The 17,396-nt window shown below is 59.0% G+C and overlaps 1 protein-coding gene and 1 long non-coding RNA gene across 3 annotated transcripts; one reads left to right on the plus strand and one right to left on the minus strand.

Annotated features, from left to right (window-relative positions):
* Positions 1-676: 676 nt before the first annotated feature.
* LOC119099408 (uncharacterized) lies at positions 677-2,147 on the plus strand. 2 transcript variants are annotated; one of them, XR_005094362.1, is made up of 3 exons: positions 677-706; positions 1,239-1,338; positions 1,705-2,147. It is a non-coding gene; the product is annotated as an uncharacterized LOC119099408 (long non-coding RNA). The 2 variants fall into 2 exon arrangements; XR_005094361.1 differs by lacking the exon at positions 677-706 and adding an exon at positions 843-894.
* A 798-nt stretch (positions 2,148-2,945) lies between these two features.
* LOC119099346 (GTP-binding protein 2-like) lies at positions 2,946-16,387 on the minus strand. Its single transcript, XM_037222475.1, has 9 exons — positions 16,043-16,387; positions 14,252-14,508; positions 13,771-13,995; positions 9,918-10,127; positions 7,440-7,664; positions 6,574-6,858; positions 5,146-5,257; positions 4,479-4,666; positions 2,946-3,843 (listed from the first exon to the last, which is right to left on the minus strand). The coding sequence occupies exons 2-9, from the start codon at positions 14,495-14,497 to the stop codon at positions 3,559-3,561; spliced, it is 1,776 nt and encodes a 591-aa protein (XP_037078370.1). The 5' UTR covers positions 14,498-14,508; positions 16,043-16,387; the 3' UTR covers positions 2,946-3,558.
* Between the last annotated feature and the right edge of the window lie 1,009 nt (positions 16,388-17,396).

A 17,396-nucleotide genomic window follows, 5' to 3' on the forward strand; every position in this document is an offset into this window, starting at 1 on the left:
TGTGGCAGCCCACTCAGCCGATACGGCCGGGCGCTGCGCAGCGGCAGTGCGAGTGCGGACATGCTGTGATGAGCGCGCGGGACTGGCGGCGCGTGCTGTCCTGTCCAGGTGTCTGGCGGTCTGTCCTCCTGGTCGGGCCTGGTCGAGGCCATGCGAAGTGAGGCGTGGGAGGAGGCCGGCATCCCCGATCACTGCTTTCCGGCTGACCTCTACCCGGAGCCGTGTCGTGAGTCAAGCGTGGACAGTGGATCGTCGGTGTGCCAATAGGGAGGATGCTTCATATGAGCTAACACCGAGGCGAAACTCTTGAGGGATCTTCAGCCTACGTCGTCCGGACTTGGATTGGCAGTCTTGACATCACCCCCCGCTCAGCATCAACGCTGAATTGGGATATATCCCGCACGTTGCTGCGTCGATCCGAGCCTGACAATTCACTCTGCAAGACCCGCACAGGGTCCGGAGCTTGAGAGCCAGCCACTGTAACGTGCTAGGGGCGGGATGGGGGCCCCCACGGGCCTAGCCCGTTGTGCGCGCGGCGCCAGCGGCAGTCTGACGGTGAGGCTCCGCGCCGCAGCCTGTTCTACCGGGCGAGCGCGGCCTGTTCCCCAACACCCGAGTTTTTGTACGACCTGAGCTGCCGGCCGACTTCGTGCCGCAGCCGCAGGACGGCGAGGTGGTGGAGGAGTTCCGACTGGTGTCCGTACAGGTCAGTCTCAGTCTCAGTTTCAGTCTCAGCCGCGCCGCCCCCGGCCCTACGCCGCAGGTTCGCGCACAGCCGAGGCACCTCCACCTTCGCCAGCCACGCCTTCTGCTTCGACCTGGAGCTGCCGGCTGAGTTCGTTGCCGCAGCCGCAGGACGGCGAGGCTGAGGAGTTTGTCCTGGTGACGCCGCAGGTCAGGGGAGCCAGGCCCGGGGACGGCGCAGGTGATGCCGATAAGGGCGCCCGGGGTGGACAGGGTCGCGGAACGGCAGACAGGTGCCTGCCACCCTGCCGGTCGTCGCGCGCAGAAAGCTGCTTTTAGCCGATTGGCCATGGGCGAATTACGATCGATTCACTGATCGGATGCCGTATTCATGCAGGAGCGTCTTCTGCTCCAGATGTGTCGCTTTCCGAACAAGGGATAGGTTGACATTCACGGCGCAGATGGCGATCGTGGCCATGCGCCAGGTGTTGAGAGCCTGAGCCGAGCGCGTCACCCGGAGCGTGCCGCTGAGCGGAGCCCGCGCCGTCCGGCAGGAGCTGATGGAGCTGGTGTGCAGTGCCGAGTTCAAGACCACCAGCGCGCCCGTCACGCTCGACTTCCTCGTGCGTCATGGCTTCATCACGCCCGACAACGGTGGGTCCCTCGGTCACCGCTGCCACCTGTCTTCCCCGCTTGGCTACGTGTGCGATCATTGTGACTACTGTTTTAGCCACCATGTGCCCTTCATTTTCGTTTGCGGCCCTCACCGGACGCCTGGAGGCCGAAACACGCCTCTGTTTCTGCGTGGCGTGTTGCAAACCTGCGTCTGTTCGGCCGAATAGGGGCCATTCGGAGCTTGGGGAGGCATGGCCCTGTGCCCTCCCCCCCCCCCCCCCCCTCCCTCTCTGGACCCGCCACTGACCATCCGTCCTAACCAACGTTCCCCGAGCAGGTCGGCACTTGTTCCACGCACGCGGGCGCTTCACGTGTCCCGCACGGCTGACGTGTCTCCTGTTGCAGAGCCCCACTACCTGGAGGTGTGTGAGCTGCTGCACGTGCCGCTGCAGGTCGTCTACAACACGGGCCGGCTGTTTGGCGGCCTGCGGCCCGTCTGAGCGGTGTCCCGGCGACAGAGCGTCCCTCTTCCCTGCCCCGTCGTGAGCCGCAGGGGTGGCGACGAGCTGGATGTAACCGCACCGGCCGGCGGAACCGTCACCTCGGGTGGAGCACCGACACTGACGGGAGCGGTCGGCGCCGGCGGTGCTCAGAGGTGACCGCGCAGCTCCAGCGCCGCGCCACGCGCGTCATGCTCCGATGCCAGGATGCCCCTCAGGTGACCGCGTGGCCCCAGCGCCATGGCGTGTGATACTCTCCGACTGTTTGGTGTGGCGTCAGTATGAGGGGGCGTCTCCCGGTCCCGCCAGCCCCGGCAGGCGCGCTGGGTGGCTGTTGGGGAGCAGAGTGGGGACGTCCCCGCGGGCGGGTGGGCACGGCCGTCCGCTCGAGGCGCGGGTCAGCGCTCGAACGAGCGGGGCGGGGCGACCGACGCGAGCTGTTTGTTGCGTGGTGATGACCTCCGTCGGATCCGCCGGCTGGAACATCGCGCCGCCGGCCCGCCAGGGTCCCGGACGCGCCAGGCGAGCCGGGCGGCCCCGTGCTGGCGTGGCCGAAAATGATATCGGTGTTGAGCGAAGACTAGCTGACGGTCTCATGGCACGATGCGGGTTTTTAGAAGATGGGCAGTGGCTCCGTCGCGTAACGTCCTGAATGTTTTAGAACCTTCTCAGCACAGGCAGGGGTTTCGCCTTGAAGCGTGTTAAGCACGGCACTTCTCACGCCAGTGTGTTTTGTTCTGCGTGGATTTACTGCGGTCTTGTTGCATGCAGGATCACTTAATAAGAATATATTAGTCATTTTGCGCAGACGCATCTGTAGCCCACATGACTAAAGACGCCTTAAGTGACCCCAGCAACGAGTCCTGGGAGGAGAGAGCTCGACAGAACACCACCCGAGCCCACCTTGAGCGCCATTGAGCTCGCCCACCTGGCGGTATCACAGGTGCGTTATTAGGTCGCAGCTGGCGAACCGATCGGAAGCCTGCCCGTGTGTTGATAACACGCGTCTGCCAGCGGCTGTGTGCGGGCCGGAACTCGAGCGCGCATGAAAAGCTCAGCTGCACCGTCATCACCGCTCCGTTACTCTGGTCGGCCGCGGCGGGCGGTTTGTCGGAATCCTGACGCGACAGGGCGCAAACGAGTCGCCAGAGGTATCGTCTTTATTTCTTGTGCCGTGTTACATACGGGTCAAGTCAAGCTAGCATAAATATCCGTGTTAAAACCTCAGCACATTAAGCGGCGTTCCTAGCCGCCGGTCACACAGGCCAGCCGGGCTCCACTCCAAAAATACTTGCCGCGACGCCGCCGCCTAAAATCCCGCCGCGCTGGCAGTCACAGCGGCGACCGAACCCCACGCCCCGAGCCGGCGCGCCCGGCAGTGTTCGCGCCGAGATCGAATACCTTGAACCTGTGGCGATACCTTGTACGGGGTGTTCTGATTCGGACGGCACGCGACGATCGGCCCACGCCGGGGGGAGGGGAGGGGCAGCGGCGGCGGTGGGGACGCCTGCGGACCGGCAACGAACGGGACCAGCCCTGCACACCGCGCGGGGTCTACGTGAAAGACTGCGGCTCGCGCCTCGAAGGCCGAGGCGTCAATCATACCGACGACTAGCGAACTAAGCGATCAGGCGAGGGCGAAGTAAAACGCGGCGCTAATTTCTCTGGTTTGGCCGCGGGCGTGTAAAGTCGGGTAAAAGGGGTGTGGCCGCAGCCGGAGTGCGTCGCGTCGCGTCGCGTCGCGTCGCGTCGCGCCGCTCTAGCGCTCCTCCAGCTCCGGCCGGCAGGGGAACACCTGCGTCACAGTGCCGATGCCGTAGCCGCGCGTGCGGCCCTGCCGGAACAGCAGCCGGTCGCCGACGCTGACGTACTCCGGCTGCCGGTAGAAGCGGAACAGCACGGACGCCTCCTGGTCGGGCCGCAGTAAGCCGCCGGGCGCGCACACGCCCTCGATCACGGCCGTCTGCCGCACACTGCCCATGTGCACCGTCGCCTGGAAGCGGCGGTGGATGGCCTGCGAGCCGAACAGCGCGCACACCGTCGCCTGCGGGCAGAGCCGGGGTCAGACGGCGCCGGGGGTCAGGGGGGAGGGGGAGGGGACATCGTCCGCGCCTCAGCGCTGGACTGCATCGCGTGTTTACGCTGGGATATCAACAACCTTTGTCCACGTCCCTGCCGCAGCACACTACCGAGCTCGATGTGAAGCAGGGCGTTTCTACGAAGGCGAGGCAGCATACGGGGCTGCATAGCAGTGAAGCCCCAGGAACGTGACGAGCATACGTGCAGCCCGCGACCTGGTGGTGCACCACAGATGAACAAGCGAGCCCTACGGGCCGGGAGTCGGGCATGCCGCGACTAGCGTGTGTCGAGTCGCGCTGCGCCGCCGGGCTGTCTCTATTCATCGGACCAGAGCAGGTCCGCGCTCCCAGACTCATCGCCCCGATCTAAATTGCATTTCGCTCCACAAAGTCGGCACTCCCATAAGCCGACTACACCGATGGCAAATGCTACCAAACGACCCGCTGGAAAAAAACCCGATGATGACATGATATGTTAAGATGCTCTGCAGCCGTCCGCTACAGCTGCCACTGCAGCTACAGCGGCAGCGGACGGACATGGGCCCCGGACGTCGTCGGGCTGGCAGCCACGGACGGCAGCAGGGGGAGGTCGGTCGCCTACCTGGAAGTAGAGGCAGGCCGTGGGCCGACTCTGCGGCGCCAGCAGCACCATGCCGCGGCGCAGGCCGGCCACGTCGCGGTCGATGGCGAGAGCGGCCGCCTGGCCGGCGCGCACCACGCGACAGGGCCGCCGGTTCCGGTGGATCGAGGCGACGCGTACGGTCGTGAAGCTGCCGTCCTCCAGCGGACCTGGCGGCGGCGGCGGCGGCGACGCGGTCACGCCAGGAGGCACCGACGCCTCTGACAAGGGCCGGGCCACCGTGGTGCGGCAGGCACGGGGGGAAGACGCCGCAACACACGCCGCGACCACGGCGGCGTGTGTAACAGGGCGGTTACGGCGTCTGTCTGTACGCGTGACAGGTGACAGTCGCTATTTAACCTCGAGCACGGGCTCGAGTGACAGTGAAACGCCACGGCATGCGACCAGCGGTGCCTAATGCACAATGGGCTGTGAACGCTCAAAAAATATGCTAAAAAAGAAGAGCAAGATGGCGTCAAAAAAGGGCTCGTAACACAGAGTGGACATTCTAGGACACCGCAGAAGTTATCCCAAGCCAAAACTGCGAATGTAGCTCCGCGCGGTCTCTACGTCGACACTCATGCGTTCCTCTGAGCACGCATCAACAAAAACGACGAGGCGCAGCTGTAGCACCACCCACACCACTGACCTAGACTGAGCCGCGCTCCTTCTGTGATGATGCCTTTGGTTAGAAGCCCGCCTACAACTACGCCTGTTTCTGATATCCGATAGGTCTCGTCAATCTGGAACTCGCATAGTTGCTGAAAACGAGACGGCCAGTTAGCGAAGGGCGTGACGCACCGCGCACGACAGCGGGCTAATCTTATCTGAGACATGCTATCACATGGGAATCCGAGCTCAGAAGCGCTCCCGCACTGAGTAATGCGGCCGTCGACGAACAAAGGCAGGCGATATAGTTCCGGGTGTGATATCTGAACGCAAAACCACCGGACTTCATTTCTTGACAAATGAAACAAAACAACGTTTTGTAAATAAACATGTTGGAAAACGCAGCTATCTATGTGCGCTGAGTGGTTGTGGTATTTGTACGCTGAAGTATTTCTGCAAAGCCGTGGTTTCGAAATGCGCACTACGGGAACGAGGTAAATCACAAAGCACTTCGGTGCAGCATTCCCACCATCCCGTCACGGCGAAGTGACATAAAGGTTCGCAGCGCAAACAGCGATTGCGCCGCTTTTCTGCATCGGTTGTCCCTGAGAAGCTCGTGCTGGGATCATAACGTCATTTCGTCCTGCAGACCATAACAACTGTTTCGAAAACTGTCGTCTTCTGCAAACCGTTAACCGGAAGGCTGTTTCGGCAAACTGCTTCATCCGGGCGTCGGCCGGCGGTGCATGGCGCGACCTCGCCGCTGCCCCGGCCTGGCCCTCTGCCTGGCCCCACCGCCGCTGTCCCAGCCCTCGGTCCGGCCCCACCGCCGCCGCCCCTGCCTAGCCCGACCGCCGCTGTACACGGCAGCCTGGGAAGGAGCGGGGTCGTACCGCCCGGCCGGCCGGCGGCACGCACGCCGACCGCACGAGAGCGGGCACGACCCTGACCCGGATAGGTCCCAGAGCGGGAGCGGGCGCCGAGCAAGGCGTCACGCACCGGTCGCGGCCGCAGCTCGGCCGCCAGGACGGCCGAGCTAAGTCACCGGCTCTCCGCTGCCGCCAGGACGGCCGGGCTAGTCTACCAGCCCCCCCCCCCCCGCTGCCGCCAGAACGGCCGAGCTACGTCACCAGCCAGCTGCTGCCGCCAGGACGGCCGAGCTACGCCACCGGCCCCCCGCTGCCGCCAGGACGGCCGAGCTACATCACCGGCCCCCGCTGGCGCCAGGACGGTCCGAGCTACGCCACCGGCCCCCCCGCTGCCGCCAGGACGGCCGAGCTACATCACCGGCCCCCGCTGGCGCCAGGACGGCCGAGCTACGCCACCTGTCCCCCGCTACCGTCAGGACGGCCGAGCTACGCCACCTGTCCCCCGCTACCGCCAGGACGGCCGAGTTACATCACCCGCCCCCGCTGGTGCCAGGACGGCCGAGCTACACCACCTGTCCCCCGCTGGTGCCAGGACGGACCTGCTCTAGCCGGCGCCGTTCGCTGGCGCCGGGGCTGGGGCTGAGCGCGTGCAGGTACTTCTTGAGCAGCGGCAGGCCGGCACCGCTGACCGAGCTGACGCTGAACACGGGCACCGTGGCGGCGTCGGCCTGGGCGGCGGCCGCCGCGCTCGCCTCGTCCACCACGCGCAGCGGCTCCTTGCCGCAGCCGGGCGCGCGCACCAGCGCCTCCAGCGCCTGCAGCGTGTGCCGCAACGTGGCCGCCGACGTCAGGTCGATCTTGGTGACGATGACGAACAGCGGCACCTGGGGCAGGGGGGACCTGAGACGCGGGACAGGGGCGGGGTGACGGGAGAAACGAGCGCCAGGGGAGGGGGAGGGGCGTGCTAGCTCATCACGGGAACATCGTGCGACAAAATGGGTGGCAGAACAGTGGCACCTGGGGAAGGGTACGTTAGTGCATTGAGAGTGGGGACTGGGTGACGGGAAAAACGAGCGACAGGGGGAATAGCCTGCTACATCGCCGTAGAAAAATACGTGAGGCGCTGACCCCAACCAGACGTACACTCTTGGACACGAAAGAGGAGAAAAGAGGCATAAGCAGCCGCGTGTCATGCTATGCCATCCAAAGCTCCAGTAATGGCGCTGTTAGAAACCAATGAACACGATGTTGTTTCCGCTGTTTATGACAAGCCACACACGGAGTTTGCATCCACAGAACATTGCGTGCATTGAACTCCTCTTCGGCCCCCTCACGACTTCCGCAAAGCCAGGGCTACCAAACTCGGCCACAGCCCGTAAAAACCCGAGGGCCCCGCCCCCTCGCGCCCACCGCCACAAACACTTCAGCACGAGACGTTATCACGGGCCCGGCGGCCGGGGCGTACCTTGAGCGCCAGCGCCAGGTCCAGGTGCTCCTGCGTGGTGCCGGCGATGCCGCTGTTAGCCGACACCACCAGCATGGCGTGGTGCGGCGAGTAGCCCGTCAGACCGAACACGGTCGTCTTCAGGTACTTCTGGTGCCCAGCCAGGTCGATGAAGGTCACCAGCTTGGACGACTGCTCGCAGATCTCCTCCGCCGTTGGCGTCGCTGAGTAGTCGACCGTGTTGCCCTGGAGCGAGACCCCGTGTCAGTGGACGCTGGGGGGAGAGGGTGGGGGCGGACCCAGTCGACCATGTTGCCCTGGAGCGAGACCCCGCGTCAGTGGACGCTGGGGGAGAGGGTGGGGGCGGACCCAGTCGACCGTGTTGCTCTGGAGCGAGACCCCGCGCCAGTGGACGCTGGGGGAGAGGGTGGGGGCGGACCCAGTCGACCGTGTTGCTCTGGAGCGAGATCCCGCGTCAGTGTACGCTGGGGGAGGGGGTGGGGGCGGACCGAGAGTTGATTGTGTTTCTTTGCAGCAGCCCAGCCGGGCGCTAGTCCAAGTCGCCGACAGACGGGGGGAGGGGGGGGGGGGGGGGGAGGAAGGCAAGAGCCAATCGCCCTACCCTGCACCAGTGGACCCTGGCAGCAGAACGGGGAAAGCCAAATAGTGGTTGTGTTGCCCTGGAGGGAGGCCCCTGTTGGTGTTTAGGACGGACCGGACCGTGATATGGTACTAACAACTATCGTGCCGCGACGCTAATACAGAAACCACGCAATGCGCCGATTGTGACGAATTTAGCAACAGTGCCTTCAGCACAAAGCAGCGTGCCTTTTCGGAGCCAGTCTGAATAACTTGCCAAAAACATCCACCGCCACAATGGTTAACTGCAAAGGAACTCAGCCCGACGGAAAGGCAGATGTTATCACGGCGGCGCGCGTGGTAAGAATGGCCGGACTATGGGAAAAGTTTTCGCAGACGCGATCCCCGATGCTGATTTAGGCTTTGGCGCGCACCGATCACAATGGCCATGTGGTGCCCATGACGCAATCCACCCCAACACGTCGCCGCGTCTCGACACAAACCGCGGCCGAAACCCCGTCCGAGCGAGCGATTTCCAGCCCCGCCTCACATCGCTGCCAGCCGACCTTCGACAAGGCCGCGGCGCCTGCGAGCCCGTTTTGGCGCGCCGGCGGCCCGCTGTGGCTGGGCCGGCGGCCGCAGCGGCTCACAGCTGGGCTGGCGCCAACTGTTCGGCGGCGGCGGTGACGGCGGCCGGGTGGGCCGGGCGGCGCGGACGGGCCAGAGACGGGAGTGAGCGGCCGCGCCGGCCGGGCCGACGGCCAGGCGCGTCGGACCAGGCTCATGTGACGCGGCCGCCGCCAGCAACCTTGACCGTCGACGGCGGTCGCGGCTGTCGCCCGGCGCACCAGTGACAGCGCACGGGCCGAGGTCAACAGACCGGCGCACCGGCGCGTTCAGTCGGGGACCGCGAGCCAAGTGTGGACAGTCGTCCACGCTCTGGCCGCCTCACGACCGCAGTGTACGGTGCGACCGCATGAGCAATTACAGGCATTTTGGCCTGCCACAAAAAAAGACAAGGAGTAGGACGGGAAATGTGGTAAGCCGCTCCCGTTTAGCTTAAGTCTTACCTCAAAACCATGAAAAAGCTAAGAAAACTCTGACCGTTTTACGCAGCACATATTTGCGATTGGGATGCCCGCAGGAGACAAGATCCCCACCACGAGCCGGTCTTTCCTTTCCCTGTCCTCCATTACTGTAGAGCAGTGAAACATTCTGGGGCCTTGCATGACCAACAACGCTCCTTGGCTGCGTGCGCTGCAAAGCTGCATGGCAGGACACGCAGAGCAGCAACCGTTACTGAACAGCAAAACAAAACTGGGTCAATTAGGCACCGGTCTCAAGCATGCTCCTTTCAAACTGATCAATCCCAAGGCCCTCGGCACCCCGCGCACCTCTCTGGAGAGGCCCACAGCGGGCTCGGCCTCGTCCAGACGCCTCGCGTCGCGGCGTCCGTGACACACCATCCCCTTCCCCTCCCTCTCCGACAAGCCCGATCACGTCAGGGCCGCCGCCGGCCGCCTATCGTCCGGCGGCAGCGCGCGCCGTTAGCCGGCCGTCACCCTGTCCGGGAGGGGGGGGGGGGGGACCGGCTGCGAGTGCCGACCTGCTCGCGCGGGCATTATCGTCGCACCGTACGACCGCGCGTGGGAAGTGTCGTCGGCGCGCCGCAGCCTGCGGTCGATAGGACCACTGACCCGGCGGGCGCCCCCCCCCCCCCCCCCCCTGTCGTTCGCAGCCCCGGGCGCGGACGACTCCCGATGAGAGGCAGGCCGCGCGCGCCGGCGGTCCGCTCGACGCGCGCCTCCATTCGTGTACCGTGCCGAGGCGAGCTGCCCCTCGCCAATGCACGTTACCGAGTGGCCGGGCACGCGGGCGGCCCAATCACAGGGCCGTCCCCGCCCCCCAGCGGCGGCTCACCTCCGAGTCGAAGCCCAGGATCTCGTGGCTGATGCTGGAGGTGCGTCCGGTGCGGATCTCGTGCAGGTGCCGCAGCATGTTGAGCCGCGACCGGCCGCGCCCGTTGTCCAGCTGGCCGTGGGTGAGCACGCCCAGCAGCGTCGACTTGCCCACGTCAGCGTTTCCCAGGACGGCCAGACGCAGGTCAATGCTGTGGCGGTCGTCGGGCACCTGGCGCACACAAAAAGAGCAGACTTGCGAGGTTGTGCGGCGTCTTTGATGTCTGCGGCTTGTTTAGAGATATCGTTTTATTATTTATATCAAGAGTACCAAACAGCAGTAACGATTTATCATACGCTGCCCCAGGAACAAAGTTTACGCCACGAAGGGCTGCCTACACGAACCATGACCGCACCATCATCACCATCATGACCACCGTAACAATCGAATGTCCACATGGCCATTTATCAGCGACCTTGCAGCCCAACATGCCCATAGAGCATTGTCATGTCAGGCAGCGTCACGACCCGGCCGCCCACGCTCTCCGTGACCTTCTCTCGCGAGCAGAGGACACAGCGCTTGTAGACGGCCCCGCCCAGCGCTGCTGCACATGAGATCACGGCGGCCGGTCGCGCCGCTGCAGCCCGCACGAGCGGACGGTCGGCTCCGTCCGAGGGTCGCCGGGTTAGTCAAGCCGCATCAGCTGACGGATGGGGAGCGGCGCGGCAGTTTCCCGCAGTCGCCGGGAGCGCGCGCCACGAAAGGGAGCAGGCAGCTCAACGTGAAACCCACGGCGAGAGGCACAGAGAGCATTCGTTGCCGCGGCCCCACGCCAAGGTCGCGCATTTCACTTTCAGTGCAGTGCACGCATCAGCACAGCGCGCCTTCAAGCCGACCGCTCGGCTCGGTTATTAGCGTTACCAGCAAGGACGCCAGCACTGCGCCCGACGCCGACGCGGCAAACGGCAGTCACCGCGTCAGGCGCCGGTGACGGCGTGCCCAGTGACCTGACAGCCGCGTCACGCCGAGCCCAGCAGCGGCGACGTCACGAGACCGACCGGCCGACCACTGAGACACGACCCCGCCCCATTGCTGTCGGATACCGAGCATGTCCGGCGGACCTCGAGCACCACAGCCGCGCCCCTGAATGGGCCATCAGCAGCCGGGCGGCGAGCGAACGGGCTCGGCAGGCGGAGTGGTCCGCAATGCTCATAAGTATATTTCTTCCGAAGGCGGCAGGGACATAAACATACCGTGTTAAGACGGTGCCAAACTATCTAAAGTGAAAGGAGTCCTGAACCGACCATGCTACCGCCTTGAAACTCATGCACACACGTTTAACTTTACACTGCAGATGGGGCGACGCCCACGGTCATGACAAACCACACGGCCGGTTGTTATCGTGTCTACATGGCCGTGACGGGTCCGGACACGATCGGCGCGGCAGGGATTCACAACCGGTTTGACGGCTTTGTCCCACGCTGTAGCCGGCACATCAACAAAGGCGCAATCACGACAGGTCAACGCTACCCGAGCCGGACATGCAGCCTGTCCTAGACTGCGTCTCATCAGTAAGATCACGCAGTCTTTCAGGCCCTGTGTGGAGTGGGTAACCGCAGTGATCCCGACACGCGCCTGACCAGTCGCCTGGCCATTCCTCTGGTCACTTAGAAGTGATGTGTGTAGAAAAGTGACGTCCTCAGCGCTCCGGGGACACCAGTGAAGATCGGCGGTGTCACTGACGACGCCTTCAACACGAGCTAGTTTGTTTCGTTGGCTTTCGCCAGTTTTTTTTTTTTTTTGATTTTACACTTACCTGCAACACCTGCGTAACCACCCCTGCGCAGCAGCTTAACATTTCCATGCACTGCAAGTCATCAATTTAAAGAATTTTCCAGACCCCGCAAATTTCAGCATCCATTGCTAAGTAGTCGCCATAGCGCAGTAGCAAACTCGACGTCCATACAGCCGCGAGGTCGCCGTTTTTTTAGCTAACACACTTTCCTACTACACCTGTGCAACTCCTCATGCGCAGCAGCTCAATATCGCCATGCGCCGCAGCTCCACAATTTCCAGATTTTTCCAGACCCCGCAATTCCAGAACCCATCACCGTGAAGTCGCCGTAGCGCAGTCGGGAAGGCGACGTCAACATAGCCGCGAGGTCGAGCGCTCGATCCCCGGCTGCCCCTGGTTCTATGCCGGCCCCTAACGTTTTTTTTTTTTTTTAACTAGGAAATGACCGACGCTGCCAACGAGACAAATGCTCGAAGGCAGCACCAGCCATTTCCTAGAAGAAAAAAACCGCAAGGGACCGGCATAAAACAAAAGGCACCCGGGACCCTATTGCTCGGCATCGCGTTACCGACTGTCCATCAAAACTAACAGCTAAAAACAAATACAATTATTTTAAATCCGCTTCCTATACTTAGTCACACGCGTCTTCTTTTCGATGGTTCGACTGACCAGACCTAGTTTTTGACACCACCAGAAGCACACAGAAGTCATGGGGAATATTCGGCACCGAATGACAAGCCGCTTCTGAGTGGCCGCTTCCTGAGTCGGAGCGGCACTTCTGATGAGGCGAGAGTGCATGACCACAGCCGCTCAGTACCCAGCGTCTCTCAGTATCCCATCCCCAAAGGCTTGTGAAGCCCTCTGACTTTTTTGGGCGGATGAACGCCAGCGGTGTGTAAGCAGCCTGAACGGCGACCCCGCTCGCAACATAACTGGAAGCATTGATGCCACATTGATGGAATGCGTGTGACTGTGGTTCATATGCTTGTTTTTGAGTACACTCGCCAATCAAATATGTACACGCCGTATCTTCATGTGACATACAGAGCCAACCTGCAAATTGGAAAACTACCTAGGATATTTCCAACTTGCTTTCAAACCGTGAGCGGGACTCCCACAGGCCCTCCCGGGCGAAAGACCTTGAGTCTCCTGAACCATGGCCCACGAGTCTGCTCACAAACTTCTGACCAGAGCCTTCTATCTCCCTTCCGAGCCTTTGGATTCATTCGCCAGACGGTTTGGTTGTTTGCCAGTCTGGGCTATTTATGTCAAATGAGGTGGTCCCACCAGATAGCAAGCAGAGACCATGTGGGATCAGCTCACAAATGGTAACCCAGCCATCAATGGCACCTCTGTCATATCTGCTCTTATAACTGAAACTGATGACTTGCAGAAGTTATGCACACCTAGCAAGGAGACAGACCTGCCTCTGAAGAGATGCCCTGACTCTGACCTTACATGATAGTGACCATTGTTGACATAGTATGGTTTCAAAGTGCATTTACATGTTCAGTTCAGTGTAATTTACACCAATCATCACTGGTTCTAAAGAATAAAACAGTAAGGAAGCCATATGTGTCAGTTCAAAAAAATATTATCTTCATGCATTTTCAATACTCCATCAGACATGTGAATATGTTAATTGTCAACCTAAAGATTCGTTTGTGAGATTGATTTAAGTCATGTAAAGACCATAACCCAATGATGTACTCAAACGATTGACCTATCACTTCTCCAGTTTCCTATCACTTCCATTTAAAATGCCTCCAATCTGATAATTGGAACAGGAGATGGCAGACTGCACACTAGCCCTCCTCCCAGACAATCTGATAACTGGAGCAGGAGATGGCAGACTGCATGCTAGCCCTCCTCCCAGACAATCCTAGTTGGCAGCATACCTCACATGGTGTCAAGCTAAAAGAGCACAGACTCAAAGTTCTGCCTTGTGAACCAAGGTCCAGGACTCAGTAGGAGTGCATCCTTCCAACTGTCCATGCCCGTTTCCAGCGCCTGCCTGGCCGCGCTGACCAGGACCGAGAGGCGGCGCCGGCCGAGACCCGGCCACCAAGCACAACTGACCTTCCTGACGAGCACCTCCGAGACGCGCCGCTCGTCGGCAGAGCCGGCTGCCAGGCGGCGCTCGCGCAGCACGGTGACGGCGGCGCCCAGCTCGGCCGCCATCCGGTGCAGGGTGGTGAGTGAGGCCGTCATCTCGGCCGGCTCCAGGCCCGGCATCAGGCCGTTGTCCTCCACGCCGATCTCATAGATGGCCTCTCCCTGGCCCTCGCGCAGCCGCCACTTCATCTGCGCAGAGACAGTGGAGGTGGGGGGTGGTGCTCGGGGCAGCAAGAGGGAGGGTTTGACACTGTAATGGGCTGTCAGCTCAAATACAGAGAAAGCTATCCAGCAGAAGGGCACAGGATGATCAAATGGCATGCCAACATGCGTGCAGTGTCTGCAATCCTTAAATGTTGTTTGAGTGCACAGTATCCTCAACGAATCTTTACTGTTCTAAGTTATGTTGCATGACAACATCCATCCACCAATCACTGCAACACACCTGCGTGACCAGATGCTGGAAGCGGTGTTTGGAGGGGCTGACCAGCTTCAGCTTGTACTCGATGTTACCCAGCTGCGGCTCAGGGGGCAGCTGGTCCGGCATCTGGTCCAGCTCGCTGCCACATGACTCCGGGCTGGACGACTCGGGGCTGGACAGCTCCGGGCTGGAGGAGTCCAGTGTTGAGCTTGAGTTGGACGCAATGTCATCTGAGTCCTCTAGTGGATCAAACAGGCCGAGGAAGTCCATGGTGGGATGGCCTGTGGAAGACAGAGGGCACAGTAGTATGCTTGGTCTTAGACTCATGCAAATAGACACAGCCTATTTTATGGGCCTAAGGCCTACACCTATCATTCCCTACCCTCTGATGCACACATCTGTAATTTGCTTTGGTGCCAGACATAGGGATGAGGCAAGGCTTCTGGCTTTGAACCCAAAACCAAAGCCAGTGTCTTTGTACATAGCAACTGCAGAGAAAAAGCCAGGCTACCATCAGTTCTAAGCCCCAAGGCAGAAGCTGATGACAAATCTAGTGTACAACATTGTCTTGTGCAGACAAAGCCATTCTTACATGTGCTGAAACTACACAGGATCAGGAAACACCACCAAGGCTTTGCAGTGACTGAGACATTACAGAAGGAACAGCTGTTAGCAAGCAGTACAGATGGCTCATTTTAGTACTGTCACCTATTTATTCTGTGTCAGTATGTCAGCAACCTTTTGGACAGTTAGTTATCCAGATGTCCTCAGGTTTGAATGGGATCTAAGAAAATGTTCTGGCTTTTAGTCATTTGTGCCCACAGCCCTAAAAATGTGTGTGTGGCATGCTAACAGGACTGGCAGGGCTGCTTTTGTGAAATAAAGCTGCACCAGCAATGAAAAAGTCAACATGACAAAGCCAAAACTGCAAGTCTGCTTGCAGCTGGGGATATAATCATATTTCAAAACTTATTAAAAGCCAAAGCCTGCTGTTAAAAATGTCAGAAGGCCTAAACAGAAGCCAAAACCCAAGCTGATGGTTTGCAACATTACAAAACTGAAGTTGAAGCCAAGGCCATCTATGTAAAATGCCTTAAAGCCAATGGAATGGCACAGGTGAAACAGCTCAAAAGCCAAAGCCAAAGCAAGTGAGAGAAAACTGCAGCTTGTAAAGACAAAGATCACTGTGTCCCAATACCTTTTTAGCAACACAGATGGCTCATTACAGAAACTGAAAAAAGCATGAGCTCTTATTGAGCTCTGCTGTCATCCACCCCAGGAAACCCTGGCTGCATCCCCTACCATCTCACCATAAATCTGAGTAAAATAAAAATAAATAAATTTGCTATCCATATTTTCAGGGTTGCTTTCCCAATCTCTCTGTTAAAATTAAGTGCCTACTGGAGCAGGCACTTATCTATTTCAATACTGCTTTCTACAGTTCCTACTTATCCACACAAGTGGATATACTCCCATATCAAAGCAAATTATAACAGCAACACCAGAACAAGTGTTTACATATATATTGGCTAGTCTGCAATCATTACTGTTGCAGTCCTTAACCACAAACATTACCTTCCTAACAATTAAACACAACTGCTAACCTCTAGTCAATGTATAACCACCCAAAGTAAGAGGTGAAGATGCATTACACTCACAAAAGAAATTAAACAAGTACTGGTACATTCCTCACCTTTGGTTTCTGTCTTAAGTCCTTAATACATAAATCAGCAATGGGCTACACACCATACACAAATGAGACACAGGCTACATATAATTCAATCAAGATTCAGGTCACCTTTCTGTTGTACTTACCCACTCAACAGAAATATATCCAGCCACTTTTGCTTGCTGATACACCAGAGACTTGTTCCAAAACAAGGTCACACAAGAATGTTCACTATCAATGTCAATATTGCACCCTACCAGCATGCTGGTCAGCTACATTCTGGACGAATTTACAAAGTTAGTCACCTATCAGTTCAGGCTCAGATAAAGAATGTTGAAAGGTGGTGCAACAGCTGTGGGGTTCCCCCGCCAAAATTGGGCAGTATGATGCAACACAAAAATATTGCACAACACAGCACAAGAATTTAGTAAGGCCAGACCAGGCCAGTCGATTACGCCGAAGAACAAGTCTTTGTTTGTAAACAGAAAAGTCAGCTGAGTCGTCTGAGCAACGGAATGCGAAGCGCCCATGGCACCATCCACAAACCAGATCCACGAATACTTCTCTGGCCAAAGAAGCTGGCTTCACCATCACCAACTTACTACTCACTATTTGGTGTATCCTTAGGATAATAATACCCACAAGGACATGACCGGCAGGGCCTGAAACAGCAGGGGCACAAACAACAGCCTCACACGGACACCAGCCCCCGGGCAGGTTAACATCAGCCCAAACTGGCGCAAGCGGCTGACCTTGAGTTTACCAGTCACCACCAGCCGTTGGCAAGCGATCGTAGGTACCGAACCGAAATATATTTATTTATATGACGTCATACTTACGGTTCGCTGCCTTACAACGTTGGATAGCCCTACAACGCGCTTAGCATTGATCAAGCTCTAAAAGCTGGGATATTAGGCATTAAATCTGTTGCTGTACAGGTAATAAAACTACCCGATGCAAGCTATGCAAGTTAAGTCTGACTGTAAGTACCTTTTTGGGAGGATAATGGTGAAAATATGCTTCTCTGCCCGTACCTGATGACGTCATATGAAATACAGACGATCATGGATGAAGTGCTTTTCTGGCACAAGCACAGATCTTTTGCTCGTACGGTCAAGAGTAAAATCGTGTTGTCACGTAGTACTACGGTTTGTTATGAAAATAGTGGGCTTTCGCTTGGACGGAGTAGCAGTACGACGAGCACCGCAACTTATTGCCGCCAAGTGGTGGCAGTTCCCTATTCAGTTGCGAAGTGGGGCCATGGCCCCCTAATTTTGAGGAGGAAGTGGGTGAAAGTAAGGAAGAAAACCCAGTTTTGTGCATTTCCCATCCAGCATGTCCGTAATAGGACCAATGTGAGTCCGAGATGGGTAGCCATAGGGGGGGGGGGGGGGGGGGAGGGAATCTGGGCTGCCCACTTCGTTCTCTGTGAAGGCATATCATGGGGAAACGACTGGGTCCCAGATGGGCAGCCCACCTGGACCCATGTGAGTATAACTG

This window comes from Pollicipes pollicipes, unplaced genomic scaffold, assembly GCF_011947565.3.
Source record: "Pollicipes pollicipes isolate AB1234 unplaced genomic scaffold, Ppol_2.1 Scaffold_4740;HRSCAF=5597_pilon_pilon_pilon, whole genome shotgun sequence".
NCBI classification, from domain to species: Eukaryota; Metazoa; Arthropoda; class Thecostraca; order Pollicipedomorpha; family Pollicipedidae; genus Pollicipes; species Pollicipes pollicipes.